The sequence below is a fragment of the Haplochromis burtoni genome, unplaced genomic scaffold (genome assembly GCF_018398535.1).
Source record: "Haplochromis burtoni strain Fernald_Lab_line unplaced genomic scaffold, NCSU_Asbu1 Contig_31, whole genome shotgun sequence".
Classification (NCBI taxonomy): domain Eukaryota; kingdom Metazoa; phylum Chordata; class Actinopteri; order Cichliformes; family Cichlidae; genus Haplochromis; species Haplochromis burtoni.
Window position 1 is genome coordinate 3126171 of NW_024582392.1, and position 26446 is coordinate 3152616.

Genomic DNA, 26446 nt, shown 5'->3' on the forward strand with positions numbered 1-26446 from the left:
GCAAAAGTAATGTGAATATCGCTGTAACTAGCTCTAAGTTTCCTCACATAGATTTATAAGAGTACCAGTGCAGTTCAATGACACAGTGTCAGTGTTGGAGGAGCATGCACTCTCACTGTTATAGACTGAGTCATTCATTTCAGTGTGCGCCCTGTTCTGCTAAACCAGATCCACCCACTCTGCATAAAGTGCATTTTCTGTCTGGATATTTCTACCTATTTTTTCCCCCTTCCTGTTTACCTTCTGTCCTAAATATAACATCATGTTCTTTCACGGCTGAGAAAGAATCGTGTCATATTTGTGTGGCTGTGCTGTGGAAAAGTAATGAGCAACCCTCCGTTTCTTTATGCTTTGCTAGGAAAATGGCAAATGGTTTCAGCAATTCAGTTACATGCACAGACATATCTTGAAATTTGGTATATTAGGCAGTTTGCACAACTCCAACAAGATTGAAAATCAATATTTGGTGTTCCTAAAGGACGCCTGAACTCTCTTAGACACATTTTAGTCTTTAAGTAGTCTTCAGGAATAGTTCTATAGGCATCTTGAAAGAGATTCAAAGTTCTTCTTTGGATGTTGGCTAATTTGTGTTCTGTTCCCTGTCAAAGTCACCCCCACACTGTTGACGTCTAGGCTCTGGGAAGGTCAGTCCATGACGGATCGTGATCCATTGTGTGTGTATGTTTTTTTTGTTTGTTAGTCCGGGTATTCTTTAACTTAGTTTGCTTTTTGTGGTCATTTTGATGGTTATAAATTAAGCCATTCATTGTTTAATTCTCTCCTGACCACCTCCAAACATTGAGACAAAAACGTAAAATCTGGATTCATCATCCTCACACTAAACTGGTCATCACAGATGGATCCCCCTCACTGGGACTGGTCCTGCAAGAGGTTTTTTTTCCTGGTAAAGGGAGTTTTTCCTTCCTGCTATCACCAGCTGCTTGGTCACAGGGAGTTGGGGTGACTGTTGGGGTTTTCTCTTTATTATTGCCAAGTGTATACCTTACAACAGGGGTGCCCAATCCCAGTCCTCGAGATCTACTATCCTGCAGCTTTTAGATGCATCCCTACTCCAACACAGCTGAATCAAATGGTGTGATTACCTCTTCAGCATGCCATCAAGTTTGGCAAAGGCCTGATAACAAGCCATTCAGTTGATTCAGGTGTGTCAGAAGAAGGATGCGTCTAAAAGCTGCAGGACGGTAGCTCTCGAGGACTGGGATTGGGCACCCCTGCCTTACAATATAAAACACCTTAAGGCAACTGTTAATGAACTGTAAATACAATTTAATTTAACTAAACTGAATCACATGTTGCAACTCATTGTCAGTCATTTGGCATACCTCAGCATTTTCTGTTTTCATATTTTAAGAATGTCTTCTTGACTGCCACTCTTCCACTGAGACCATTTCTAATGATGCATTACTCAGGTCCTGTGTCAAGTCTTTGCTGGCTGTTTTCCTGTTTGTTACAGACATAACATTCAGACACAGTTTTTTGTAGGCCTTCCACTTCTTTTGTCTTCCAACAGGCTGCTAATAACAAAGTACCTAAAGATGCAATCTAAAATCAGACAAATTAAATTAAATTTAATGCTTGAATGATTCATTCAAGTACCAAAAAGCTTGTCTAATAGAGTTCAGGCAATGCTGTAAGTAGTTTCAGAGACAAAAATGTTTTTATCTGAATATGGTAGGTAATAGGGATAGACTGAAAATGAATGAAAAAAGCAACCAATGTCCCAAGAAAATCTTTGAAAAATCATCCAGGAAACCTAAAGACGTATTGTTGAAGGGAACTTTAAAAATACAAGAAGATCAAAATACAAGATTTTGCTTCCTGGAAGCAAATTATAAAGAAATGAGAGGTGGCTCAAGTCTGTTTCAGATTACTGTATGTATTTGTGCCATATTTGTCTTTACAAATGAAACCATCACGGAAAAAATTAACTGGTAGTTCTAGTCAGATTTGAGAAAACGTGTATTATAATGTGGTCTGTAGATGAATGAAGATAGAAAGATGGATAGAGAGAAAAAAAAGTTAAAGGACCAATCAAACGAACGTTGTAGCGGTACGTCATGACGTCGCCGCTCGCTTGCGTCTCAACGACGCTGAAGTGTAGGATGTAGCACAGGACGTGGCTATCAAGCTTCTAGCTACACTGGGACGTCTGAAAAAAACAACAACACACAGAATTCGTCATAAAGAACTGGTTTAATACACGCGTAGGTAAGTATATCTGTTAGTTATGGTATTTTCTTCTAGCGTGTGCAATTGTAAGCGGACATTTCTCTGTGTAATACGCCTAGACTGAGCTCTGTCTGGTTAGCTTGATGCTAATATCCAGGGAAAACCAACGGTACCGTATTTGCTAAAAGGGATGGTTAGTGGAATAGCGATAGCTACATATAATTCGTGACTAGAGAGGGGTTCTTATATCCAAGCATTGTGGTGCTTTTTGTGTGCTGACCCCAGTTGCTTTAATTATAAACCCCAAATAACTGGAGCAAAGTACAGAGTTGTCAACGAAATATCTTCCATATAGCTAACGTTAGCGATGCTAATGTTTGCAGGGCATGTTGAGAGCAACTGGAGAAATGGGGGGGTCTGTAAATCGCCTACATGTGCCGCTTTCAGTCAAATTGGGTCATCAGCCAGTCAGCTGGAATGACAGGATGTTCTCATTAGGTGCCATAGGTGATAGTAGGGTTTAATTTACACAACGTTAGGTCAAGGGCATCGATACAGGGCTGTGTGCTCAATGTCTTGAGTCATTGTTCCTTTAAAACATTTTTTTGGTTAAAGCAGAAAACGATGTTCATAAGGATAAAACAGGTGTGAGATGCTGTTAGGTAAAGAATATAGATTATTGCAAGAAAATTTGAAAACGACTGAGCTCACGTCTTTTTTAATATATCTCCAGATAAATTGCGTCGATCTTGGATTTTGTCCCATGCAAGAACTGTAATGAATCTAACAATCACTATGAATATTATAATTTTTCTTTTTCTTTTTTTTAAACTCTTTTAGCAAGGAGGCCATTTTACCAGATGTGACGTATCAGCAAAACATCAGGACCTGAATGGAAACATTTGAGGCCTTTTGTGCGTGAGGTAGGCTTAAAATATTTGAACGTGTGAAGGATTTAGGCAGATTATTTGGCTTTGCTTGGCAAGTAATTTGTCAACATGTCTTGGTAAACTTGCCCTTGTTCTTTGAATCTGATCTGCTTTTGATTCTTTATGTAAACTCAGACTGAGCTGATGGTGTTGAGCACAGTTGTATTATGAAGCAGGTTCAACGTATCCAGGGTTTTTTTTGTTTTTGTTTTTTTGCATTAGCTGGCTTTACCAAACCTAAAACTTTATTCAAACATAATAAAGATTTTTATTGATTCTCACACTTGCATAAAAAAAGGGAATTTGATGCACATGACTGCTTCTTAGCATAAAATTGCCAGATTGTGTGATAGAGATCTATGAAGAACATACAAAAATATAACCTCAAATGGCAATTGTTGCTGCTAGACATTGTCAACAGATCAAAGCTAAATTGATTTTATTGGTTAAATATACTCTGTGACTGATATACAGCAAATTGACTGATTAATTTCTAATCTGCTGTATTTTCAGCAGTCTACTACGAATTATGACAACTGAATGCATGTACATTTATATGACATGTGGTCCACAGTATGCACTGTAATGGCTTCATTTATTTTTATTAGTGTTGTTCAGCTGGTGCTATATATAAAATGGTTTCCTTCAGCAGAGAATCTGTAGCACACTTGGATCATGCTGTCTTTAAGAGTACCAATTAAATTGTGGCAGTTGCTCACAATTGTAAACCAGAACTCTGAACACACCTGCTCTGGACCAGGCTAAGAGTTTAACATGAGTTACCATGGTGACCACCTTTGTGACACTGAAAACTCTTGACTTTTAAGCTTGACATACGCTGCTGACCTATTAGTCTCGCTTTGTGGTACACCCCTCAAGGCTAGTTGAGTACCATCTGGTGTTTTTCTTGTCACTAAAAGTGTTTTTTTTAATCACTTTGGGGTCATTATCATGCACCCAAATAAATTTAGGATTAGTCAGAGCCTCTCTGTTGCATAAGAATTAAAAATACTTAAAGTCTTTGTACAGATTAGTATCATCTGTCTACAGTTGTGTCTCTAAGAAGTTAATATGGCTAAAAACCTTTTTGTGTGTTGTTCAGGAGGTTGTGGGTAATGTACCATGGGGTACGACGTTACGAGGTTTCAAGGGGAGGTGGATGAAGACCTGTTGTGTCCAATATGTAGTGGAGTGTTAGAAGAACCAGTGCAGGCAAGTCTTTGATCAAAATACCCCCCACCTTTTAATTCTATCTGTATTTCTGACATTACATTTGTCTTATATGCATATGCATTTTTCCACCTCAGGCTCCACACTGTGAGCATGCTTTCTGCAATGCCTGTATAACGCAGTGGTTTGCCCAGCAGCAGATTTGTCCTGTTGACCGCACAGTAGTGACGCTGGCTCACCTCCGTCCTGTGCCCCGCATTATGCGCAACATGTTGTCCAAACTTCAGATCAGCTGTGATAATGCGAGCTTTGGCTGCACAGCCACACTGCGGTTGGACCAGCTGCAGTCACATCTCAAGGACTGTGAGCACAACCCCAAAAGGCCTGTCAACTGTGAGGAGGGATGTGGGTAAGTGGATTCCATAGAATAAATCCAAAGCCTTACAAGCCTCCTTTGTATTTTATAGTATTAAATTTTCTTTTCTTTCTTAATATTGTTTTTCTCACTCTTGCAGGCTTGAAATGCCCAAAGATGAGCTGCCCAATCATAACTGTATTAAACACTTGCGGAGCGTTGTCCAGCAGCAGCAAACTAAAATTTCAGAGCTGGAAAAAACTGTAGCCGAACATAAACACCAGCTGGGGGAACAAGTAAGAGTATTTTGCCAACACAATAGTATATTTTTGACAAAATATTCAGTCTAGTCTTGATAAAATATTAACAGTTGTCTGTCTGTATGATATTTGGCAGAAATAATTCGAGTGCCATGTCTTTGTGGTATAAGACACAGATGCATGCCTATTATATGTGTTTGATGGACGTGCAATAACAATGGTCTCCTCATTCTTATTGCACTTTTTTTTTTTTTGGTGTGGATGTGAATCTATTTGGGTTTTTTAAATGGACAGTTACAGATTTTGTACTTGAGGCAGTTTTGAGAGGTTTTTCATTCACTGTATTGCTTTTCATTTCCAGAAACGAGACATTCAGCTGCTAAAAGCCTACATGAGAGCAATTCGCAGTGCAAACCCAAACTTGCAAAACCTTGAGGAGAGCATCGAGTACAATGAGATACTTGAGTAAGTGAAGCTTTCCTTTCCTCTCCCAATATTTGATCTGAAATAAATTCAGTTCCTAATTTTCTTTTTCTTTTTTTAAATCTTCAGGTGGGTAAACTCCATGCAGCCTGCTAGAGTGACACGCTGGGGTGGCATGATCTCCACTCCTGATGCTGTCCTCCAAGCAGTCATCAAGCGATCCCTCATAGACAGCGGCTGTCCTCTCTCGATTGTAAACGACCTGATCGAAAACGCCCACGAGCGTAATTGGCCGCAGGGACTGGCCACTCTCGAGACGCGGCAGATGAACAGGCGCTACTATGAGAACTACGTTGCCAAGCGTATCCCTGGCAAGCAGGCAGTGGTGGTGATGGCCTGTGAGAATCAGCATATGGGGGAGGATATGATCCTGGAACCCGGCCTGGTTATGATCTTTGCGCACGGAGTCGAGGAGATCTTATAACTGTGCAGCTAGCTGAACTGATCCAGTGACGAATAGGGACGTTTTTGCTTTGGGGGTTTGCTGTGATGAGTATGATTTCTCTCTTTGGAGTGAAACCTTTTGAATAAATCTGGCTTATTTAAAGTAAACTCTTAGGCTTACTCCTAAGCTTGATACCTATGCCTTAAAGTAAGGACAAATGCTTATTGAACCTGGCAAATATAAACTTAAACTGACTGATATCTAAGATAAAAGGTGAGATGTGATGTTTACAAGGTTTATATTTAGTGCATTATATGATCTGATTGTTCTGCTCCATGTCCTGATAGAGTAATAAGCCCAAACCCCAGTTTAATGTGCTCTGTTGTATAAATGCTTGTAAATAGAAATACTATATTGAATTATAAATGTTATACTCCTCACTGTAATTAGATTGTGATTTTCTGTTTTTGTTAATCTCAGTTCTCTTTAGTCAGCTTCTCTTACTGTCTACAGGGACGTGCTTGCTTTAGTATTTAGTTTCCTGTGAATATTCCCAGAGACATTGTGCTTCTCAGTTTAGATTGTTCAGACCTTCCGTGCCATTTGTTTTATTTATTGTGTTGCCTTTCACACAATTATGCTTGAAGATGTTATCATGTGACATTTGGAGCTCTGCCTTTATCGGTGCATTTGAAGTTCACTGCAGAAAGAAATTGATTTTGTGTTCTATCTGTTTGTTGCCTCAGTTGTACATATAGTCTGTATGTTGGGTCTAGTGAAAGTTTTAAAGTTTGGGATATGACTATGTATAATGAGCTTTGAAAAAGTGTTGTGGCTCATTTCTGATTTAAATATAGACATTTACATCATGGACATCTTTTCATTATTCACAGTTGGCTAACATTGTCGCTGAAATGCCACTAAAACCAGACACAGCTTGGAGATTGTACCAGTATTTGTAAAGTCACTTTTAAGGCTTTCAAGAGGAGAAATGCTTCGCCATTAGTCACTCATTGCTGTAGTAAGACGAGCAAAAAAAGCTGTTGTTATAGAAACCCACACAAGTGGATAATTCCCTTTACTATTTTCCTTGTTATTGTTTTTGTTATGTGTCTGTTATGTACCATGTTGTACAGACAAGGTAATAAAATGTAAAATCTGGGTGGATTTTTGTCATTGGAAAAGCCTGAGTTTTTATTTGGCTTCCTAATTAGGAAAAAATGCAGTTCCTTATTTTACCACAACATGTCATCAGAGATCTGCTGGGAAGTACACTTCATAATTCACTTCAGCTGACTGCTTTATATAAAGATTTAAGTCCAGAGAAAACTGCTGCAGCCTGTAAGAAGTCACGATATGGAGTGTGAGGTGGTGCCGTCCCAGTTTACGAAAAAAGAGGAAAGTTTAACCACAAAACTAAAGACGGGGAAAAGTCTGACTACTCTGACCTGACTCACTCTCCTTTTCTAACCCAGACACCCACATGTTTTCCATGTCTGTTATCCTCTCCTGCCAGCCTCGTCCTCATTGTGCAGCTTAATCCCTCACCATTGTGCTCAGTGGAATGTGAAATCATGTGCTTTACCAAATATTGTGGTTCTTGTTAAAGTCCACACATATAATTATGTCATGTGGTTGGTTGAGGACTGGTATGCTGCAGTACCGCACTGGCCAGAATATTACAATACACCTCAGAATATGTGTAAATGTATAATAAAGTACTTAAGCCTTTCCACAAGAAGCATAATTTAAATAAACAGAACTTGGTTTAATGGAGACGCAGAGGAAGCATTCACCTCATCTAAGAAAATTTAAAGTGTGGCTGCATTATACTGCAGCTATATATGTGTTTGTTAGGAAATAAACAGGCAGTGCAACTGTTTGAATTTCTCCGTTATATTAATGGGCTACTGCGTGAGCAACTCATTCATGTGCGATAACACCAGAAGCTGTACGGCGTTCACCCATAACAGACATCTTGCATGGTAAGTTCAATTTTTCATTTTATCTGTAACGTATCCGTTGTTAGTGGTGTACAAATGTAATGAAGTAAAAGGGAACAAAAAACAAAAAAACTTTTATTATTTAATAACAAAATACTCGTTTCTAATTGGATGAAGTTAACGTAAAACTCGCCAGCAATAGTATAGTCCCGGATTTGTTCACGTTCGATATCAATACGCACTGTTTGCTGTTTGTTAAAGATATGAGTTCATAGCCGCAGTATTTACAGTATTTCACTGTTTACTCACTATTTGATTAAAAGCATACATCAGATAGCAGCGTAGCCTCTATAAGGCTTATAACCACGTAAATACAATTAATATTTATCGTTATTGGTCACTATCTATAAACAAATTCTATCAACACCAAGGTGGCTCGAGGTCTGTAGTCTAAGTAGCCATAAGTTTAGTATTTATTTATCTATTTTTTGTTAATGTTGTTACAATCAATTTGAAGGGGTTAGACGGTGATATTGTTTTATTGTAACCACGGTGGCTTTTTTGTTCTGCGCCTTAACATGTGACGTCAGCTTCATCACTTTAAAAAGGCTCACGATGGACAGCAACACCAAAAACAACAACAGCGCTGCAAATGATAAAACTGTTGAAAGCATTACGGTGCAGCTTTTAGCGTATACTTCCTGAAAGATGCAGAGTGATAACTGCGCTTTTACAGCCGCATAATTTAAACGAAGCATTACTTTCTAACTTTGCAGATGGACGCACGGGACCGGAATAACGGGTGTGTATTGGCTAGCAAAGGAGGGCGCAGATCAGCTGAGGCGGTGCTTCGCCGGAGGGATCCTCAGTCGCTGCTCTGCGCAGTAGTTCACCGCTTCCACTCGGCAGACCTCGCCGCCTCCGTTTAAAGTTAACGACCACTTTGCTTCGCGTCTGAGAGCAGGATTTTGGTTTTGATTTTTTCTTCTGCACAGCGTCGAGACGGACTGTGTAAAGGCAACCAACACAGTGGCGGCGGAAAGGTAAATGACAAAAAAACAAAACCTTGCACCGTTCGCATTGATCGAAGTTTTAGCAAACCTCTATACGTCTTTCGGCTGCAGATGAGCCCCAGTCAAATAAGAGAGGGTAAAATTTCGTCTTGGTTTTGCGCTGCTATTAAGAATTGAATGAAAAGATCCGAGCAGATTCATGAGGATATCGATGAATTTCAGCTTGGTGCTTTTTTGCTGCTAATAACAGAGTAATTCACTCAGCAGATCAGCCTTTTAAAAATCCCCACAAACGTGCAAAATTTCAGTTCCCTTTGCCAATAAGTTTGGTACCTTTGTCAGCCTATTTCATGTGTCAGAGTAGGAAATGGTAAGCATGTAGGCTGCTGAACACCTGAAGATACTTCATGTAAAACACTTACTGTTTTCTGTTTGTCCAAGCATGTCAGCAGCATACTCGACAAACAGGTTATTGGGTGATTACACTGCCTGATAGGACTTTATCTGAGTAACCCCCATCTGAGATTACAGGTGTTGCAGGGTATGGTGCTACACCAGTGGGAAAAAACAATAAGTACACCCCATAAGGGCTTTTGTATGAGTTTTCGTCACTACTGGGAAGGCAAAATCCTTCCTGGTGTGAAATAGGTGATGGGGCACGTTGGTGAATAGCACTATTGCATTGTTTACTCAAACCTCTCCTTTCACTGGCATATGTCTGCAAAACACGAGTCCCCATGTTAAGTGGAAAAAGAAAGCATACAGGACAGTCTAGATATCAGGTTTGTGTCCCCCATCACCACTCTTTTTGTCCAAAACTCTCCAGTTTTGCAAGCACTTTACATCCAAGTGATTTAATTTACAGAGCAGTTTTTCCTTTGTCATCTTGTGAGCAGGTTATTTTTAACGCTGAATAGGCTCCGAGGTGCTCATTTGTTTGTGGCTGCAAGAGGGTTTTTAGGAACAGACAATCAATAGTGTAGTCAGGTCAATTGTGCCATTGTTCACGTTTGCATCACAGGCTAGAGGATGTAAATTAAGTAGAATTCAGCCCATTCTGTGACTTTCGGTTTAACTTGCACATTTTTAATGTTCCAGTTATAGTTTTGCAGGATATGAGAAAGGATGAGCTTCCCTTCCTTTATTATATTAGCAAACCAGCCTAAAATGAATGAGCTACTACCTGTGAATATGGCATGAAGTGTCCTACATCAGTAATTTTCAGTAACACACTATGGTAGCATGCTGCGACTTGTAATGCTGATCCTTTCCAGTGAAGAAAATTCCTCAAAGTACAGGTTTTTTTCCCAGTTCATAATTGGTCTTTAGTTGGCGGTAACTACACAAGTAAGCATGATCAGATCACATAAGTTAAAAGCAAAGATTAGGTATCTTATTTGACAGAAGTCCAGTTATTTCCACATTAGTGCTGACCATTTTGAAATAGAAATATGTATTATGCAAGAATTAATAAAGCCTCAATCAACAAAACTGGTTTTTCTGGCTCTGACTGAACCATTTAAAAATGTTCAATGCAGGAAATCCCGAATCTGTATATTATAGCTCTTTCGGATGGAAAAGACTAAATTACTGGTATGATAGTGGAAAATACCGCTGAACAGCACTTGAGATCATTTTAAAAGAAATGTAACATTTGTTTCATTTTTAGTTGTGGAGAGATCTGTGGGTGAACCAGACGAGACTCCCTGATAAGTGCAAACAGTCACACCATAAAAGCAATGTGGCCCTTATATGACAGCATGCACTCTCACTAGTCTGGGCAGGTTTGAGGGTTTTTTTTCTGAAGGCAGTATGGTGTTCTACGGGGCTGCCTCCACACACACAAACACGCACACACAGCTCTTATATAAGTCACATTCAAGTCTGAACTCAGAGTGATGGGCTGCTTTCACTTTGAAGCTTGTGAGCATGTAAAGCCCTGCCTACATTTCCAAGAAATGTGTGATTCATGCTGTAGTGAATAGCTTTTGTTGTTTTTTTGTTCAGTCTTTTTTTGTCTTGATTTACAAGCCATGTTTATTATGTTCACATTATCCAGTATTCCTCCTAACTGGAGCCTGCAGTTTGCATTCTTCAAATATCACCAAACAGTGGTAGACAAGGGAAAGCCCTGTTTAACAGAGCATGCTCAATTCTGACTGTGGAATCGTTTCGGCCCAGCTTTGTGTGCTCTATCTATCTATCTATCTATCTATCTATCTATCTATCTATCTATCTATCTATCTATCTATCTATCCTGATCGATGAAAGTTATAATGAAGTTTTACTGAAGATGACACCCCCCCCCCCCCCCCCCAAAAAAAAAACAACCCAAAAAACAAAACAAAACAGAAGTAGAAGCACTACATAAATGTGCAGAAGTACCATTTTTCCACCACCACCAGTTAGTGGTTTGTAACTTCAGGCTTAACCTGCAAACTGACCCCTTAAGCAAACAGTCCATTTATAGTTAGGGGAGTGTTTCCCTCTTCATGCAATGAGTCACAGTAGCATCTGCATGTAGAACGCAATTTGGAGCGTGTCCTTTAGTTTTGAAGGCCAACCAAGACCTGTGGTGTGGGAGGAGGCACCGATGAAGGGGGAAGACTCACAGTTATGACTGGGCTCCCCTTCCCTCTAATGGATCTGGATCCTCCTACCTGTTAGTCACCCATGGCAGCACTTTGACAGAGAGCAGCTGATGTAGGGAAACACTTTCCATAGCAACCAAACATGTCTGTCCTTCCACTTGTGTTAACCCGATGCATTCGGCACACGGTTCAATGAGCAGACTCGTTGTAGATTCGAGAGAAAAACAAATGGCCAACATTGTATGTTGACTTCTCTTTCTTCAAAGAACCTACGCAGTGTTTTCCAACCGCAGAATGACGGAGTCAGTGACTTACACCCTGCAAGTGTTGCAAAACAGCAGATTTCCTTGACACAAGGCGTAGGCGTTATGACAGCTTGCACAAACATTAGCCTGCGTGGAAAAAGGTCATCCCCAAGTATACCTTCAAGTGCCTGTTGTAAACATGGTGGTTTTAGGGTCGTTGACAGTTTTAAATGAAGACTTTAAGAGCTCATAATTAAACCCTTGCCATATGTTAAGGAAAATGTAAATGGAACTGTCGCTTTAATCCTCCAGTTTTATTTTTGTAGTTTTTTTTGTTGTTGTTGGGGTTTTTTTTTGTCCGTGTGGTGAAAGCAGTTGCTTTGGTGTTTTTTCTTTTGGGCAAGTGGTCAGAAGTTAAAGCCGCTGTCAGGCCTGAGACAGGTGGTTTTTTTCAGAAGTTTATTTGGGAAGTCGATGTTTCTGCCACGAGTTGTTGCTAACCACTTTAACATTTAAATTGTTCTTCAGTGCTATTTGAAGAACCACTACTGCGCCAGTAGCTTCTGTGCACGGCTGCTCAGAATAGGTTGCATCATTTATTCTGTACTGATTATATGGAGCAACATTTTGTTTAAACAGTTATACCTCAAACTGTCTGTCTGTCGAGCAAATCAAAGTAAATCACGTAGAAGAACTGTACTCTTTTTAGGCCAAATATGAATTTACATAGCCAAGACTCTACCACATAAACTTTATATAAAGGAACACAAACAGTTCCTTCATAAGGTATCTGCCATTTAATGTTATCAGTGGGACCTTATTGACCTGACTTAGTCACATGGTCTGTATTCGGTCTTACCGAGCTTCAGGCATTTGTGAAACCTCCTGAAATATGTATGCCCACTTTAGTAAGCTCATTTAGTCAAGGCGATAATTTTTCAAAGAAATCCATCCCATGCTTTTGAGTGTAAACAACTGGCTCGTGTGCATTACACTCTTCATCCGTCCTCTGAGAACATAGAATGCTTCTTCCTGTCCTGACTGGTCCCGATTTCCCACTCTGCATCGTGCATGCAAATCATTATCTAATCAGGAAGTGTGGAATCAGATTACTCAGATAGGCTCAAGATCTAGTGGAACCAGACAATAATGATGATGATGGTGATGATGATGACCATGATGCTCTGGGAAGGAGAGAAAATAGGCATGACGCTGTTCATGACATCATGAACAAAAAACACCTAGAACGTATCGAAAATGAGGTGTCTTTTTATCTGCAAATAAAAACTCACTCGTAAGCTTGTTTTTAGTTTATTTCTGGGGCAGTTTTTAAAGAGATGGAGACAGGAGAACATTTATAGAATAAAGAGGTTCAGGCTGTAATCTGGTGATCAGTAGCAGATGGCTTCTCATGATTCCTTCATGTGTCACTTTGCTGTCGATAAAAACCTGGCCCACCTGATCGGCTGCATAAACAAAGTGCTAGGCAACGGCTCTGACCTTTTGAGGGAATTAAGTGAGGACAGCCTGAACCTTTCGGAGCCCAAAGAGAGAGCAAATGGATTCAAAGGGAGTGGGTGTTATTTCAGATTATTTCATTTCATTTTCTCAGGACGTTCTTTAAGTACTCTGATTTTCCTGTTTGGTGCAGGCAGCCTTCACTAATGCCTAAACAGACTGCACATAGATGTGTGAAAACACCTGTAGACAGCTGTGTGAACGGCACATTTACAGTTCGTCAGCCCGGACGGAACACCACCATGAATTTTTTTTATTCTGTTATTCATAAGACTGGATTTGCAGCGTGTGCATGAAACTCGTCTTTAATAAGAAACAAACAAAAATGATTTTTCTTGTAATAATTTTATTAATGAGCACATTTTTAAGCATGAAATCACAATCATTTCTAGTGGGTGCTTTAAAGTTTGTTCATAATCAGATTATTGTTCTCAGTTTTTCAAACCTGAATCTATTTTGTTGTTGTTTGCCTTCGAAGTCTTATTTTGCATTCCAGTTTCCATTTCTAAACAGTAATAAAATCAATTAGGAGACGATTCAAACTTTCACATAGTGTGCTTGTACTCTTAGAGAGTGTTATATAAACGGTATTTAATGGTTTTAAGTACCCATTACCGCTGCACAAGAATGCGGAAGAAGAACGGATCGATTTATAAAAAGTCTTCCCTGCATTGCCTCATCATGGTAATATAATTCAGACAAAACCTAATGTAGCTCGCTGTGATTTATAGCACAGAATGACAAATACAAAATATTCTGTCATGTGGAGTATTCACGGGTTAAACCAGTGCTGGTGTAATCCTTTTGAGAAAAGCCAAGTAAATTTAGCAAAAGGATGACAGGATAATAATAGATGAGAAAATGTGTAAAAGAAAGAATTCGTGACAAGTTCAGAGGAGCCATAAAATCTTTGAACAGCCTGAGTCTTGTCAGTTTTACAGCAATATTTAACACTGTACCTACGTATCCTCTCATTTATTTAATACAGCAAGGGTTCTGTTTGATTATTAATTCAATATTTCATTTCTAGATGGGAGAAAAATGGCACGTTTTTTGCCTTAACATTAAAGAAATGGATAGTAAATCAGAAAAGCACGTGTGCTATTTCTTGGTGCCAGACGTGATGGAGAGATTTCCTGGCTCACCTAATTGTAGAACATTGATCACGAGTATGTTAGGTATACTAGAAATTTGCTATTGATTTTATCCGTGCATTTCCTTAGGAACCGTTTTTATCCACACACATCTAAAACAACATTAAACAGGATGTCAGGATGCCACTTTGCTCCCTTCCATTAACCAGTTTCTCCTCTTTCTTTAATTAGTTATGAGCTGTATGCTTTCCTGTCATTATAGAATTCATCCCCCATCATGTGGAGTCGTTAAAAGAAACATACCAAATCTTCATCTGCACTTCACGCTTCCTTGCTTCTGAACAACTTGCCGGGCCAGTTTTTATTGAACTTACAAGCTCTTTTTCTGTGTCAGATTCAAATTCACGCTCTCTTTCAGCCTTCTGTGACATTCAAGTCTCTTCCTTTTGTTTAACGGGGAGGCCCCTTGACGAGCCAGTTTGGTTTTTGCAACCTCTCCACAAGGTTTTATTGTTTATCTGTGCATTTTAACACACCAGTGCATCTTCTTGTCCTAAATGAAACCAAAATACTCCCTGTAGCTGGTACTTTGCAAAACTAATGTGGGCCAGTGAGTACATGGAAAAAGACTTTGGGTGCAAAAAATCCCTAGACACAAGGCATCATGGGAAAATTTAGCCTCAAATTATTTTTGAAAGCCTTTCGGCCCAGTTTCCATTGGCTAGTCGCATACTCTGATGGTGTGAGATCTAAAACAAACAGCGTAAAAGCACAAGTGCTTAAAGTTTGCTGTGTTTGGCAGTGAAGTTGCATTTTAGTGCATCATACGAGGAAAAATGTTATCATGTTGAGGAAAAACTGTGGGCGTATGCACCTGGAGCACAGTGACAATATTGCGTTCTGATTTAAAAACGCCCTGTTGTAGTTGTTTTCTGCTTAAAGACATTTTAATGTGTGCACAGTTCTGTGTACTCTTGCTTCTGCTTCAAAGAAAGTTTGGATGTTAAGAGCGATTCTCCCTGTCTATAATCATGGATTTTTACAGAGCGAGATGAGAGATGCTATCTTTTGCTTGCAGCCACGCTTTTATGTTTTACAAAGAGGCAGGCTAGCGTGCACCCACCTTCTCCTTTCTCTCCGTCTACATCTCACTGTTTCTCTCGCTGCCTGCTTGTTCACAGGCAGGCAGTTTGTGCAGAAGCAGGCACCATGTCCTCCCCCACAAACCCAGAGGTGAAGGAACTGAACCCTGTCGACTTTATCCAGCTACAACAGTACATTGAATGTGAGTACAGACAGGCGGGCAGGCAGGCAGCTTTCTCAGCGCTTAACACCCCCCCCCCCCCCCACTTCCACTTCCACCCACACACACTCATTTACACTCGCTCATGGTTTCTCATATCTAGAGGAGGTAGCAGTCTACCACATTCTCTTTTTCTGCAAATTGAGCATGCATATATATATATATATATATATATATATATATATATTGTTGTACTCCAGATAAATCTATATTTATGGTGTAATCATATACACAGATGACATTTAGAAGTGTGGATTAAAAACGTTTGCACACAAAGTCGAATGGACGAAGTATGCGTGCGTATCCCTGTGTGACCTGCGTGTCTTTGCTTCCAGACAACAACTTGAAGGTGAAAGATGTGCTGAGGGAATTCTATGCAGATGGCAGTCTGGCCCGGCACAGGCATGGAGAGGTGAGGGGACAGAGTGTCCTGCTGTTCACAGTCAAATCCATCCCTCCAAAACTAATTCACAGAGATGCCATCTAAAAGCTTCATAGCTCAACAGAATAATAGGTCTGAGAGTAGCTGTTCGCTGTAAAATGAGAATAAGATTTACGTGTATTGGGCAGTTATTAATTATCCTTCGCTGATGAATTAGATTTCAACCTGCAGTATCGATCAGGCTGACTAAGCTGTCCATGAGAAATATCGTCAGCGTATCCAAGCGAGACTGCAAATGTAAATTACCTCCTTAGATTTGCCCACGCAGCAAGGCCTTGTTTAACAGTGTGCTGGCTTCCCTCATGCAGTGTAAGCTCAGATGTGATTGAACAGCAAAAAAAAGACTGCTCAAATCAATGGCTGATGCTGACTAGTAATTTGTGAAGACAGCAAATACAATAATTTCTTAAGTATTTATTACAGCAGTGAAAGTTTATTTGCCACTTTGAGTTTAATTAGAAGAATGAAATGTTGTTTTTCATAATGGGAGAGAACACAGTTGCGTCCATAAAGTTACAAGTTAATTGCTGTCAAAATACAAATACGGCTACAAGACTACATTTAAATGATTTGTTGGAAATGTTGTTGTGTTTTGGTGGTGCAGCTCCGTTAGTCTCTCTCCCTTGTTTTTTTTTCTTTGTGTGATCCGGCTGCCTTGCATTCATGTTATTTATTACTTGGGTGGCTCTGCAGGGTAAAAAGTAGGGAAATGCATAAGCAACAAGAAATGGGTTTGTAGTTCACCATTATCAGGGGACTACAGCTTGTTAGCCCTGCAGCATAATATCATGTGAGAAACACAGATGCCATGCCAGACAGATGGACTGAAATCTTCAAGCAGGAGCTTATTTTTTTGTTTTATGTCATTGTCACATGACACCCTGTAGACACTTTGTTTTGGTACATTTTTAAATTATTGATTAAATCTATTTGAGAAGCTTTTGAGGCTTTTGAGATCTTGCCAATCCCTATTTGAGCTTAGAACAGCTGATAAAGCGACACTTGTAAAATATACGTTTTTCACACAGTTGTTCATAGTATTATCTTTTTTTATTTTCAGAAGTAACAAGCATATTATATACAAATAAGCTTCAACCCATTCATTTCGCGCTTCACTAGACCGCTGTAAACAGAACATGCTTCTCCCATTCATGTTTTTTTCCCAGTGCATCAATGAAGAAGGCTTTCGTCTGTTTCTCAAGACATATTTAGAAGTGGAGGACTTCCCTGTGGATCTCTGCCAGAGACTGTTCCGCTCCTTTCAAAACTCTGAACCCGGCCAAGAAGACAGTACCAGTGAGATTATACATACGCACCGTGCATACAAACAGCTTACCGCCTTTTCAGCCGACCCTTTTCGCCTCATGGCCGATTTGGCATGCGTGCAGTTATCACCACATCCCTGCATCGTACTGTTTGTATACATATGGTAACTAGAGAATTCACAGCCTCCTCTCTCTCCTCAATCTCTCCTGTAGAGGAAGTCTTCCTTAAAGATGTCTCATGTTACTTCTCTCTACTTGAAGATGGCCAGCCCAGGGACAAACTGGAGTGTGAGTTTTTGTTTTCTTTTGTTCCCAAAATAGTAATGACTCATCTAGCAGCTCCACTTTCATTTCCATTCTTTCTTTAGTTGCTTTCAGGCTTTATGACAGAGATGGGAATGGAGTTTTGGACAGCTCTGTAAGTTGTTGAGAAAATCTTTTAAAGTATATTTAAAACATCTTCAAAACAGCCACAACACTAAAACAAGCCTGCTACATTTTGAACAGGAAGTGGATCGGATTATTGCACAGATGATGCACGCTGCAGAATATCTCGACTGGGATGTGTCAGAGCTCAAGCCGGTAAGTCCCAGAATATAAATGTAATGCAAATGTTCTGCATGCACTGCACTTAGGTAACGTATAGTAAATGTATGTGAAGACAGATTTATTTGCACAAGACATCCATAACAGTGTCGGGTACACACTATATGGCACTTCTTGTTACTCATTTGCCAGAGGTTCATAAAGTGATAAGCTTCTCTGCATATACAATTTACAGATTCCAGCTTGACTAGTTTCAGAAACCACATGGCCCTTTAAGTAATAGAAACGTGTGTGCTGATTGGATAATAACAACTGAATGTGATTTCATCAGGTTCTGAAGGACATGATGACAGCAATTGATGCTGACAGCAGCGGCACAGTTTCTCTGGATGAGTGGGTACAAGGAGGCATGAACAACGTTCCCTTGCTGGTCTTGCTGGGTCTAAAGGTGCTTTTAAAAGGAGCGTGTGTTGGCTCCAAAGTCCAAGCTCAAATATATTTCTTTTTTATAGCAGATATCTCACAAAGTGGTAACTACTCTTGTAAATTCCTGGCCTCGCATGCCTCGCCTCTGTCCTTCGCCTCCTCCTCCTCCTTTTCCCTAAAGCCCTTTTTGCCAACTCACTGTTACAGGGTGTGGTAATCTCATTCCTTCCATGCTCTGCACCATCAGAATGCCTTTGTGTTTTCCGTTTATTCTGCACAATATGAATGCTGGAATGATATAGCAGTGCTTAACGCTAAGGCCGTGTATATACAGCTAAGGAAATAATTAAAGGAAAGCACCCTAAGATTAAAAGAAAACAAATGACAAAAAGGGTTTCCCTTTGTTGGTATGTGCCAATCCATGTAATTAAAGAAACATTTTCATATGCTTGCACCTCCCCTTCCACTCAGAGCTAGACTCTCAGCTTTTCGGCACTTAAAAACTTAAAACCCAAGGAGCTGAAGCATATTTGTTTGTTACTTTTGTAATTTTATTTTTGGGACTACAAACCAAGCAGAAACATCTTTGGGTCTAATGGAATTTCTCTTGCGAGACTTTTCTCACGTGTCACTCTGACCTTTTCCTAAAACGTTTTAATCCCAAACAGAGTAACAGTTTCCCACCACCATCTGTACAATTTGTATACAAGTCTGGTATATTTTATTTTATTATAAATACTTAAGGAGTTACACATGCTTGCATTGACCAGTTGTGTTAATCTGAGGCTAGTATTCACAAGAGTTAAACAGAACTCTCCATTGACAATTCAGTTTTTCATTTCATCCCTTTAAAATGAATCCATTTATTATTGGCCCTATACTTTAAAGGGGTTTGATGAGATCCGCTTTGTGTTATCGGTGTTTAATGTGTTGCCAACAATATAGAGCTACGCACAGTCTGTTTGACAGTTAGCTGCAGCGACCTAAACCCACAAACTAGATTGTGTGTTTGGCCTCTGCAACAATGCCAGGGACTTCCCCTCCAGCTATTTCTAGCCACCAGTGGACATTTGAAGCCTAGGGTGCATGAATTCAGCCCCCTCACAGTTCCTGTATGCTGATTCGCAATTCTGTCTACTGATCCTCTTGCAGCAAGTGAAAGGGTGATACATCCTGTCATTAAAAAAAAAATGTTTCAGTATCTAATCTGGATAAGAACGCTGACCACTCAGTAAACAGATTGAAACAATTTTATAATCTTCTGTTAAGCGAGATTATAGATAGTTTTGATTTGAATGTCCATGAAGTTGTGCGTTGTGTGATGATATGTAGAGTCCCCGCCATACTACATAATGAGCCATCTCATTAAGTTTAATAATGAATGGGTGCAAAAGATGAAAATCATGCCTTGTTGTGGAACTAATATCTAAGAATTGGAAGAGAGAACAGCTTCTGTTCTTGCAAACATATATTTTTCTGTTCAAAAATCATATTCACAAAATAAAAGATCATAAACTGTTTTATTCTTCCCTTTCTTGCACTGACTTCTTCATTGACTGTTGTTTCAACAAATAGATGACCCAGAAAGACGGCCAACACCTGTGGAGGATGAAAAATTTTAACAAGCCTGTTTACTGCAACGTGTGTCACAGCATGCTGCTGGGTTTGAGGAAGCAGGGACTGTGTTGCACCTGTGAGTACAAGAACTAACCAGAAGAGGGCGCAAGGAAGCGTCTAATTTGAAAATTGCATAATTTTGTTTTGGGATTAATCAATGCTCATCTGCCTCCTTGACATTTACCACAGTAATTTATATGTATTTACAAATTATGTGACAGCTGGTTTGTGTGTCGTTTTGTGCAGCCTGCAAATACACAGTCCACGGTCGCTGTGCAAACAAGAACCCGGCCCCTTGCGCCAGGACATACGTGAAGTCAAAGAAAGAAATAGGGGTATGCTGATGTCTCCATGACAACCTTTACAGTCACATGCACGGTCTAAATTTGATTTCATGCTATGTCTGAGTGCTCTTACATGGACAATTTAAAATCCATCTCACTTTTCAGGTTTCAACACACGACTGGGTGAGTGGGAACTGTGACTCTAGGAAGTGCGACAAATGCCAGAAGAAGATCAAGAGCTTACAAGGCCTAACAGGCAAACACTGTGTGTGGTGCCACACGATGGTGAGCAAACATATCAGTGCATGACTCATTGAGGAATAAATTTGAGTAAATTATTTTCTAATCAAGGAGGAGATTTGATTTAGTTGCATTCTGGAATTGTTGTGCGCATTTGTATCTATTGAATCCAGGAAGCCTCCTTTCTATACAGTTTTTTTTATTGTATGCTCTAAATCTGCACTGTATTTCTGAGTAATTTTATTTGTATTCTACAGCGTCATGATCAATGTGTGGACCAAGAGTCAACACCGTGTACGTGTGGGCTGCTCAGAGACCATATTCTTCCTCCATGGGCCATATATCCTGTTATAAAGGTACACAACTATCCTCAGGCACATCTCAAGCAAATGCACAGCTCAGAGAGTACGCAAACAGTGCCTCTCTCACACCAACGCAAAACATAACATCAGCCAGAGGCTGTTTTTTTTATTGGTAAATCATTCTCACCTGTGTGGCATTTTGTTAGGTACACAGTGTAGATATTTTTTATCCAAGAAACACTATGATATTTTTAATGATTTATTTACTCTCTGTCTTTATTGTTCTCCCTAAAGGAGAGACCAAATAATGTAAAAAATGGCTGCTCTGGGTCAGGAGATGACAGCGAGCTCAATACCACTCCTGACGGACAAGTGCTTCAGGTATTATTCATGCAAGCAAAAGCTTTTCATTAAAGCTGAATAACAAGAGCTCGAAAATGTACACCATGCTATTAGTGTGGGGTTTGCTTTTTATATTCCTTTAGTATAATACCTGTAACATTTGTTTATTAATCATCAGATCTGCCCTGTGCTGAACGCCCATCCTCTTCTAGTGTTCGTCAACCCTAAAAGTGGTGGTAAGCAGGGAGAAAGGTGAGCTCGGAAAAGAATATTTTACTGGAAAAAGAGATTTCAAATCCATGAACATTGTGCAACTTGGTTTTCTTTATGTTTTCTTTATTTCAGAGTGCTGCGCAAATTTCAGTTTTTACTGAATCCACGACAAGTATACAACCTTTCAAATGGTGGCCCTGGACCAGGGTAAGTAAAGTGATACAAGAGTTTTTGTTCAAATTGATTTTAATATTAGATTATTTCTTACCACATTATCCTGAGTACTTACTTAAACCTCCATAACTTCCCCCAAAATATGTTTCACATTTCTTTCAGTTTAAGTTTCTTCAGAAATCTTAAGGAGTACAGGATCTTGGTGTGCGGTGGAGACGGCACAGTTGGGTGGATTCTCGATGCAATAGGTGAGATTGTTGGCATAAACTTCACAACATCACATGTGAAATTGATTGTTACACGCTTTGTATTTCCTTCCCTTTTTTTTGTATTCAGACAAAGGCAATCTGCTGGTGCGGCCACCTGTTGCTGTACTTCCTCTTGGCACAGGAAATGACCTTGCTCGATGCCTTCGCTGGGGAGGAGGTGAGAAACGAAGAGATGAAGTGTTCCCTTATGTAAATAAGATAATACTTGCACGTCACTATTTTCACGTTATGGCGCCACTGTCTATGTGTGCTTTCAGACAGTGGTTGCACTAATTAAATGGGCTTCAGCAAGTTCTCAAAATTACAGTTCTCTTGTCTTCATCTTTAAGGGTATGATGGTGAAGATCTGAACCGTATTCTTAAAGACATTGAGGGGAGCTCCCAGGTGCTGATGGATCGCTGGAGCGTGCAGGTTATCACTGATGAGAATCAAGAGGAGGGTGACCCAGTGCCATATGAAATAATCAACAACTACTTCTCTATTGGAGTTGTGAGTTTCTCATAAATGTGTAATACAAGAGGAAGTGTTTTATTTTCGGTTTAGTAGGTCGTATAATTGCTATATTGTTTTGTGTTTGCAGGATGCCTCCATTGCCCACCGGTTTCACACAATGAGGGAAAAACATCCTCAGAAATTCAACAGCAGGTTTGCATATTTGTTTGAATATTATGTGTCTCTAGGGCACATTGTCAGGAACAGTAAACAAAGCGAATGCATTCCTGCTTATAGCAATACAACAGTGTTTCATAGCTTAACAGATGCACAGTTTAAAAACACAACAGAGCTAAAAGACAGCAAATTTTCTCTTCGCAACATGACTTCTATATTTCCTGTTTGCCTTTGCAATTACTGATTTTTTTAAAGCAGTAAAAGGCACGAATGCTCGAGGTGACAGCAGATGTCTGTGGCAGCAAGTGTTGCTGCTTGACTCCTACTCTTTCTAAAGCGCTGCGTGCACTAAAAGGAGAAAATGTTCTGTGAAAGTGAAGTATCACGTAAACCTAAAGGAGACGCTTTTTCTAACGGCAGAATGAAGAACAAGCTGTGGTATTTTGAATTTGCCACTTCAGAAACCATCTCTGCTTCCTGCAAAAAACTGAGCGAAAACTTAACAATCGAGGTGAGAGCACAGCACACAAGTTTGCAGTTTGCTACTTTGAAATAAGTAGCCTCGATACAAAACAGCAATCAGAGACAGCGCACTGATATTTCACTCTAACGCTGCGGTGTGCTGTACTGTCTCCAGTGTTGCGGTACTCCCCTGGATCTCAGTGCTGTGTCTCTTGAGGGTGTTGCTATCCTAAACATTCCTAGCATGCATGGTGGGTCCAACCTGTGGGGTGAGACCAAAAAAGTGGACACTAAGGGACTGACGGCGCAGGAAGAGCCGGAGGTGATCGTCAATCCAGAAATCCTGAAAGTGACTTCCCAAGGTATTTTGCAGTTGACCTGTATTATTCAGATGTGTGATCTAACAGCAGTGGTCCTGAGAGAACACAATGAAATTAATGAAATTATAATTAGCAGCAAGTATAAAGTTTACCTAAATTCATCCTCACCACAAGCCTCATCTCCTGACCTGAAGTCACGGCTCTAATACACAGAAACGTGCAATAACATGTTTATTTATTTCTGATATTGTAACGATTTCTTGTCAGCAAATTAGACATGCAACAACTGACAACCAGCAACATCGAAAACTAAACAACGTCAGACGGATATAAGCTAACATTATGTTTGCTTTAGTGTCCTAAAGATTACATTTTCCCTTTGTTAAATTCCTTCCTTCAACATATGGAAGTTTATTCACTATGTGAATGTTATCAGCAGCATTTACTGATAGAAAAGTTCAGCTTATCCTCAAACTCACGTCAGCATCAGCGTCATTGGACAGAAGTAAGGTTCACTGACTCATCGACTCACCATAGACACATTAGACTTTTCACAAAGTTTAATCTGTCACCAACTCCTTTATGAGTCTTTTTACGAGCCACCAGCAGTGTGTTCATTAAGTACTTATCTCTCTTCATCCATTCTGTTGGTATATATCCAGAGTATATAAACTTACTTCCTAGAGGAATTTCACCATTAAGAATGTGTTGCGGGCACCATATCTCTCTCTTTGATAGTTTTAAATAACCAGACAATCCCAAAATACACGGTAGTCATTTGCATTTTAATTTCCAAATTTTCTCCAAAAGACAGGGGGTTAGTGCTCTAGTCTAGTTAGTGCTCTAGCAACAGTACTAGAGGGTGTAATAAAAAATAAAAATCAATTTATTCCAACCAAACTTCCTCTGTTTCTAAATTACACAAATTATAATAACAGTCCAATGAAACTGGAACCCATATGATGATGTTTGGTCTAACTTTGAATGTGGAGTTACTGATTTTTCCGGCCACTTGAGGGCAGCATAACCCTGTGTACGTGATTTTGACCCCTTTAAGGTCATCTATGCTGTACTATACTGTACTTCTGTCCATCTCCATATATTTATTCTTGGATTCTACTACAAACATATTTACTGCATAATTCACAGTTAAAGATAATCCCTATTTATCCTATTTATTTGTAGCAGCCCCCTTCTCTCTTTGAAAGCGATAGTCCATTTAAGTGTATAACTTTTTTTTTACTTGCCAAAATATTAACACTTAAATGCATGGTTTTAGTGCATACATACAAATAAGTACCTGGTGCTATTTGTGTAATCTGGTTATTGAACTTTATGATACCGAGCCACCAGAATAGCAAACCAAAATTTCAATGCATCTGTATTCTTATCTGCAAAAAAAATGTTTATGTGTTATCTTCTTTTGATTGTACTGTAATGTCCCTCCATCATCTTATCAGAAGATTTCAGCATTCATTTGAAGTAGGCCCAATTTCTCACAGAAGGGATGCTAAGTTTCCACGTGCTTCTTCAGTGCTTGAATGACACCATGCTAACATTAGCCAACTTCTCAGAAACGATGACACATACAGGCTGAAAGCTGTTGACATCTCAGCTGAAATCTTAAGAAGCAGAAACCAGCTTCTGCAAAAATGTTGTTTTTTTTCTTTTTCTTGAGGTTCTCTGCACTGGTGGTTAGTTATGGTTTGCTTCTCAAATCCGTTTCCTCCTAACTATTCATCTCTATGCTGTCAGCCAAGACCTGAGTCCAACCATCCTGCCACTGCATGCACAGAGAAACTTGTGCACGTAAACTGCAGTTGTTTGCAGGTGCATGATGATTATACATTATGTATGATTATTGATATACATTGGTGTGCTTCAAATCGCTGCTGTTATCGATCTCCACTCTGATGCACATTAAATATGAGAAGTGGCATCTGCCTCAGGCCCAATCTTGTCTTCCTTCTCTGGACTGATTAGCCTCTGCTTTCTTGTCAGACCTCAGTGATCGGCGATTAGAGGTGGTCGGCCTTGAAGGAGCGATGGAGATGGGCCAGATTTACACTGGACTCAAGAGCGCGGTGCGGCTCGCGAAAACGTCTCAGATCACCATCAGGTGAGGGGGGAAAAAAGGCACATGGACATGTTCAGACATGACAAGGCTGGGCTCTCAGCTTCAACAGTGGGTCATAGTTAGGGATCATCGTTAGTTAATTTACATAAGAAGATACATTTACATTTTAATGACACATGACCATCCTGATGCATTCTGTTTATCCCTCTCTACACGTAGGACAAAGAAAGCATTACCAATGCAGATAGATGGAGAACCGTGGATGCAACCCCCCTGCACGGTAAACACTGCACAGGCACAGAAACACAGTGGCTGCTTAATGTAATGAAGTCACATGCCTGAAATGCCTGATTTTATATATATTTTTTTAATTTACAGATTCAAATCACACACAAGAATCAAGCCTGTATGTTGATGGGTCCTCCAGCCAAACCATCTGGCTTTTTCAAATGAAACAGACTGACGACATGCAAGTGTTTGCTGTAAATAGACAACTGACTCTTTTTCTTTGTAACATAAAATCAGTTTGGATGTGTATGCTGTAGAAAAACTGCATTGTGACAGTCAAAGTTAGGATAACTATTTCAAAAGTTCTGCATTACTGTAACACATAAACTAAGCATGGCATGATACAAATACAAATGTTATGGTACGATAAGTTTGCATTGTGGCAAAAATGACTCTGACCAAATTTTCTCAGTGTTTTCTATCAATACTCAACACTTGCTGTGTGAGTGCTAAGTGGAAGTGCTGCTCTGTAGAAACTTAAAGCAAGCTGAATATCATGCGAAGAGTAGAGTATTCAGCTCCATGTGCCTTTATTAGCTGTTCTCTTCATTATGGCTTAGGTAGACAAACATACAGGCATGCACTTTGAGCATAGACCATGTAGTATTGCTGTTTCGTTGTTGTTTTAAAGAAAGTCAGAAATATGTTTGTGTGAATTTGGAACCAAGACAGAAGAAAAGACAAAGCTATATTTCAGTGATGTTGAAGATACTTGAAAGTGTTTTTGGGAATAGCAAAGAGGCTGCATGTTGATTCACTGCCTGCTGTTCCCGTGTGTGTGTTTGTGTGCATCAGTATGAGTGTGAGGGCATAAAGCTGAGATATGTTGATTTTAATTTGTAATTTGTGATGAGTTCAATTCGAACTTATTGGTTAAGATATGTTTAAACATGTTTATTTTTATTTAAATGCTTTATAAATCATATCATTCCAGTATATCAGAAGGATGTTGATGTAATAAGTGACTGTGTAAAGATTTTAATAAATCACCTGGACTTCAGTTTTTGTTTTGTACTTCTTACAATTCGATAATTTTTACATACCACAAGGGGGCATTGCTAACTTTTTTAGTCCTGGGTCATCCTCTCAT

At 39.6% G+C, this 26446-nt stretch overlaps 2 protein-coding genes across 2 annotated transcripts; both read left to right on the plus strand.

Moving 5' to 3' along the window:
• The first annotated feature begins 2075 nt into the window (after window positions 1-2075).
• rnf41 (ring finger protein 41) lies at window positions 2076-6933 on the plus strand. Its single transcript, XM_005918925.3, has 7 exons — window positions 2076-2229; window positions 3031-3113; window positions 4222-4331; window positions 4427-4698; window positions 4805-4940; window positions 5266-5369; window positions 5457-6933. The coding sequence occupies exons 3-7, from the start codon at window positions 4242-4244 to the stop codon at window positions 5809-5811; spliced, it is 957 nt and encodes a 318-aa protein (XP_005918987.1). The 5' UTR covers window positions 2076-2229; window positions 3031-3113; window positions 4222-4241; the 3' UTR covers window positions 5812-6933.
• A 730-nt stretch (window positions 6934-7663) lies between these two features.
• Window positions 7664-26356, plus strand: dgkaa (diacylglycerol kinase, alpha a). The gene is made up of 25 exons (XM_005918926.3): window positions 7664-7757; window positions 8492-8758; window positions 15358-15461; window positions 15815-15891; window positions 17088-17217; window positions 17400-17474; window positions 17555-17604; window positions 17694-17768; window positions 18064-18180; window positions 19734-19851; window positions 20022-20110; window positions 20225-20344; window positions 20557-20655; window positions 20896-20982; window positions 21122-21195; window positions 21289-21363; window positions 21493-21578; window positions 21667-21756; window positions 21929-22089; window positions 22181-22245; window positions 22630-22720; window positions 22847-23033; window positions 24993-25110; window positions 25288-25348; window positions 25447-26356. Exons 3-25 carry the CDS (start codon window positions 15386-15388, stop codon window positions 25519-25521), a joined length of 2196 nt encoding a protein of 731 aa, XP_005918988.1. The 5' UTR covers window positions 7664-7757; window positions 8492-8758; window positions 15358-15385; the 3' UTR covers window positions 25522-26356.
• The last annotated feature ends 90 nt before the right edge of the window (window positions 26357-26446 follow it).

Excerpts from the sequence above, each read along its gene's own strand:
- dgkaa (XM_005918926.3), top strand. The coding sequence starts at position 15,386 with ATGTCCTCCCCCACAAACCCAGAGGTGAAGGAACTGAACCCTGTCGAC. Across the intron at positions 17,218-17,399 it reads CGGCCAAGAAGACAGTACCA|AGGAAGTCTTCCTTAAAGAT; the intron begins GTGAGATTATAC and ends TCTCTCCTGTAG. Across the intron at positions 25,111-25,287 it reads ACGTCTCAGATCACCATCAG|GACAAAGAAAGCATTACCAA; the intron begins GTGAGGGGGGAA and ends CTCTACACGTAG.
- rnf41 (XM_005918925.3), top strand. The coding sequence starts at position 4,242 with ATGGGGTACGACGTTACGAGGTTTCAAGGGGAGGTGGATGAAGACCTG. Across the intron at positions 4,332-4,426 it reads TGTTAGAAGAACCAGTGCAG|GCTCCACACTGTGAGCATGC; the intron begins GCAAGTCTTTGA and ends TTTCCACCTCAG. Across the intron at positions 5,370-5,456 it reads GAGTACAATGAGATACTTGA|GTGGGTAAACTCCATGCAGC; the intron begins GTAAGTGAAGCT and ends TTAAATCTTCAG.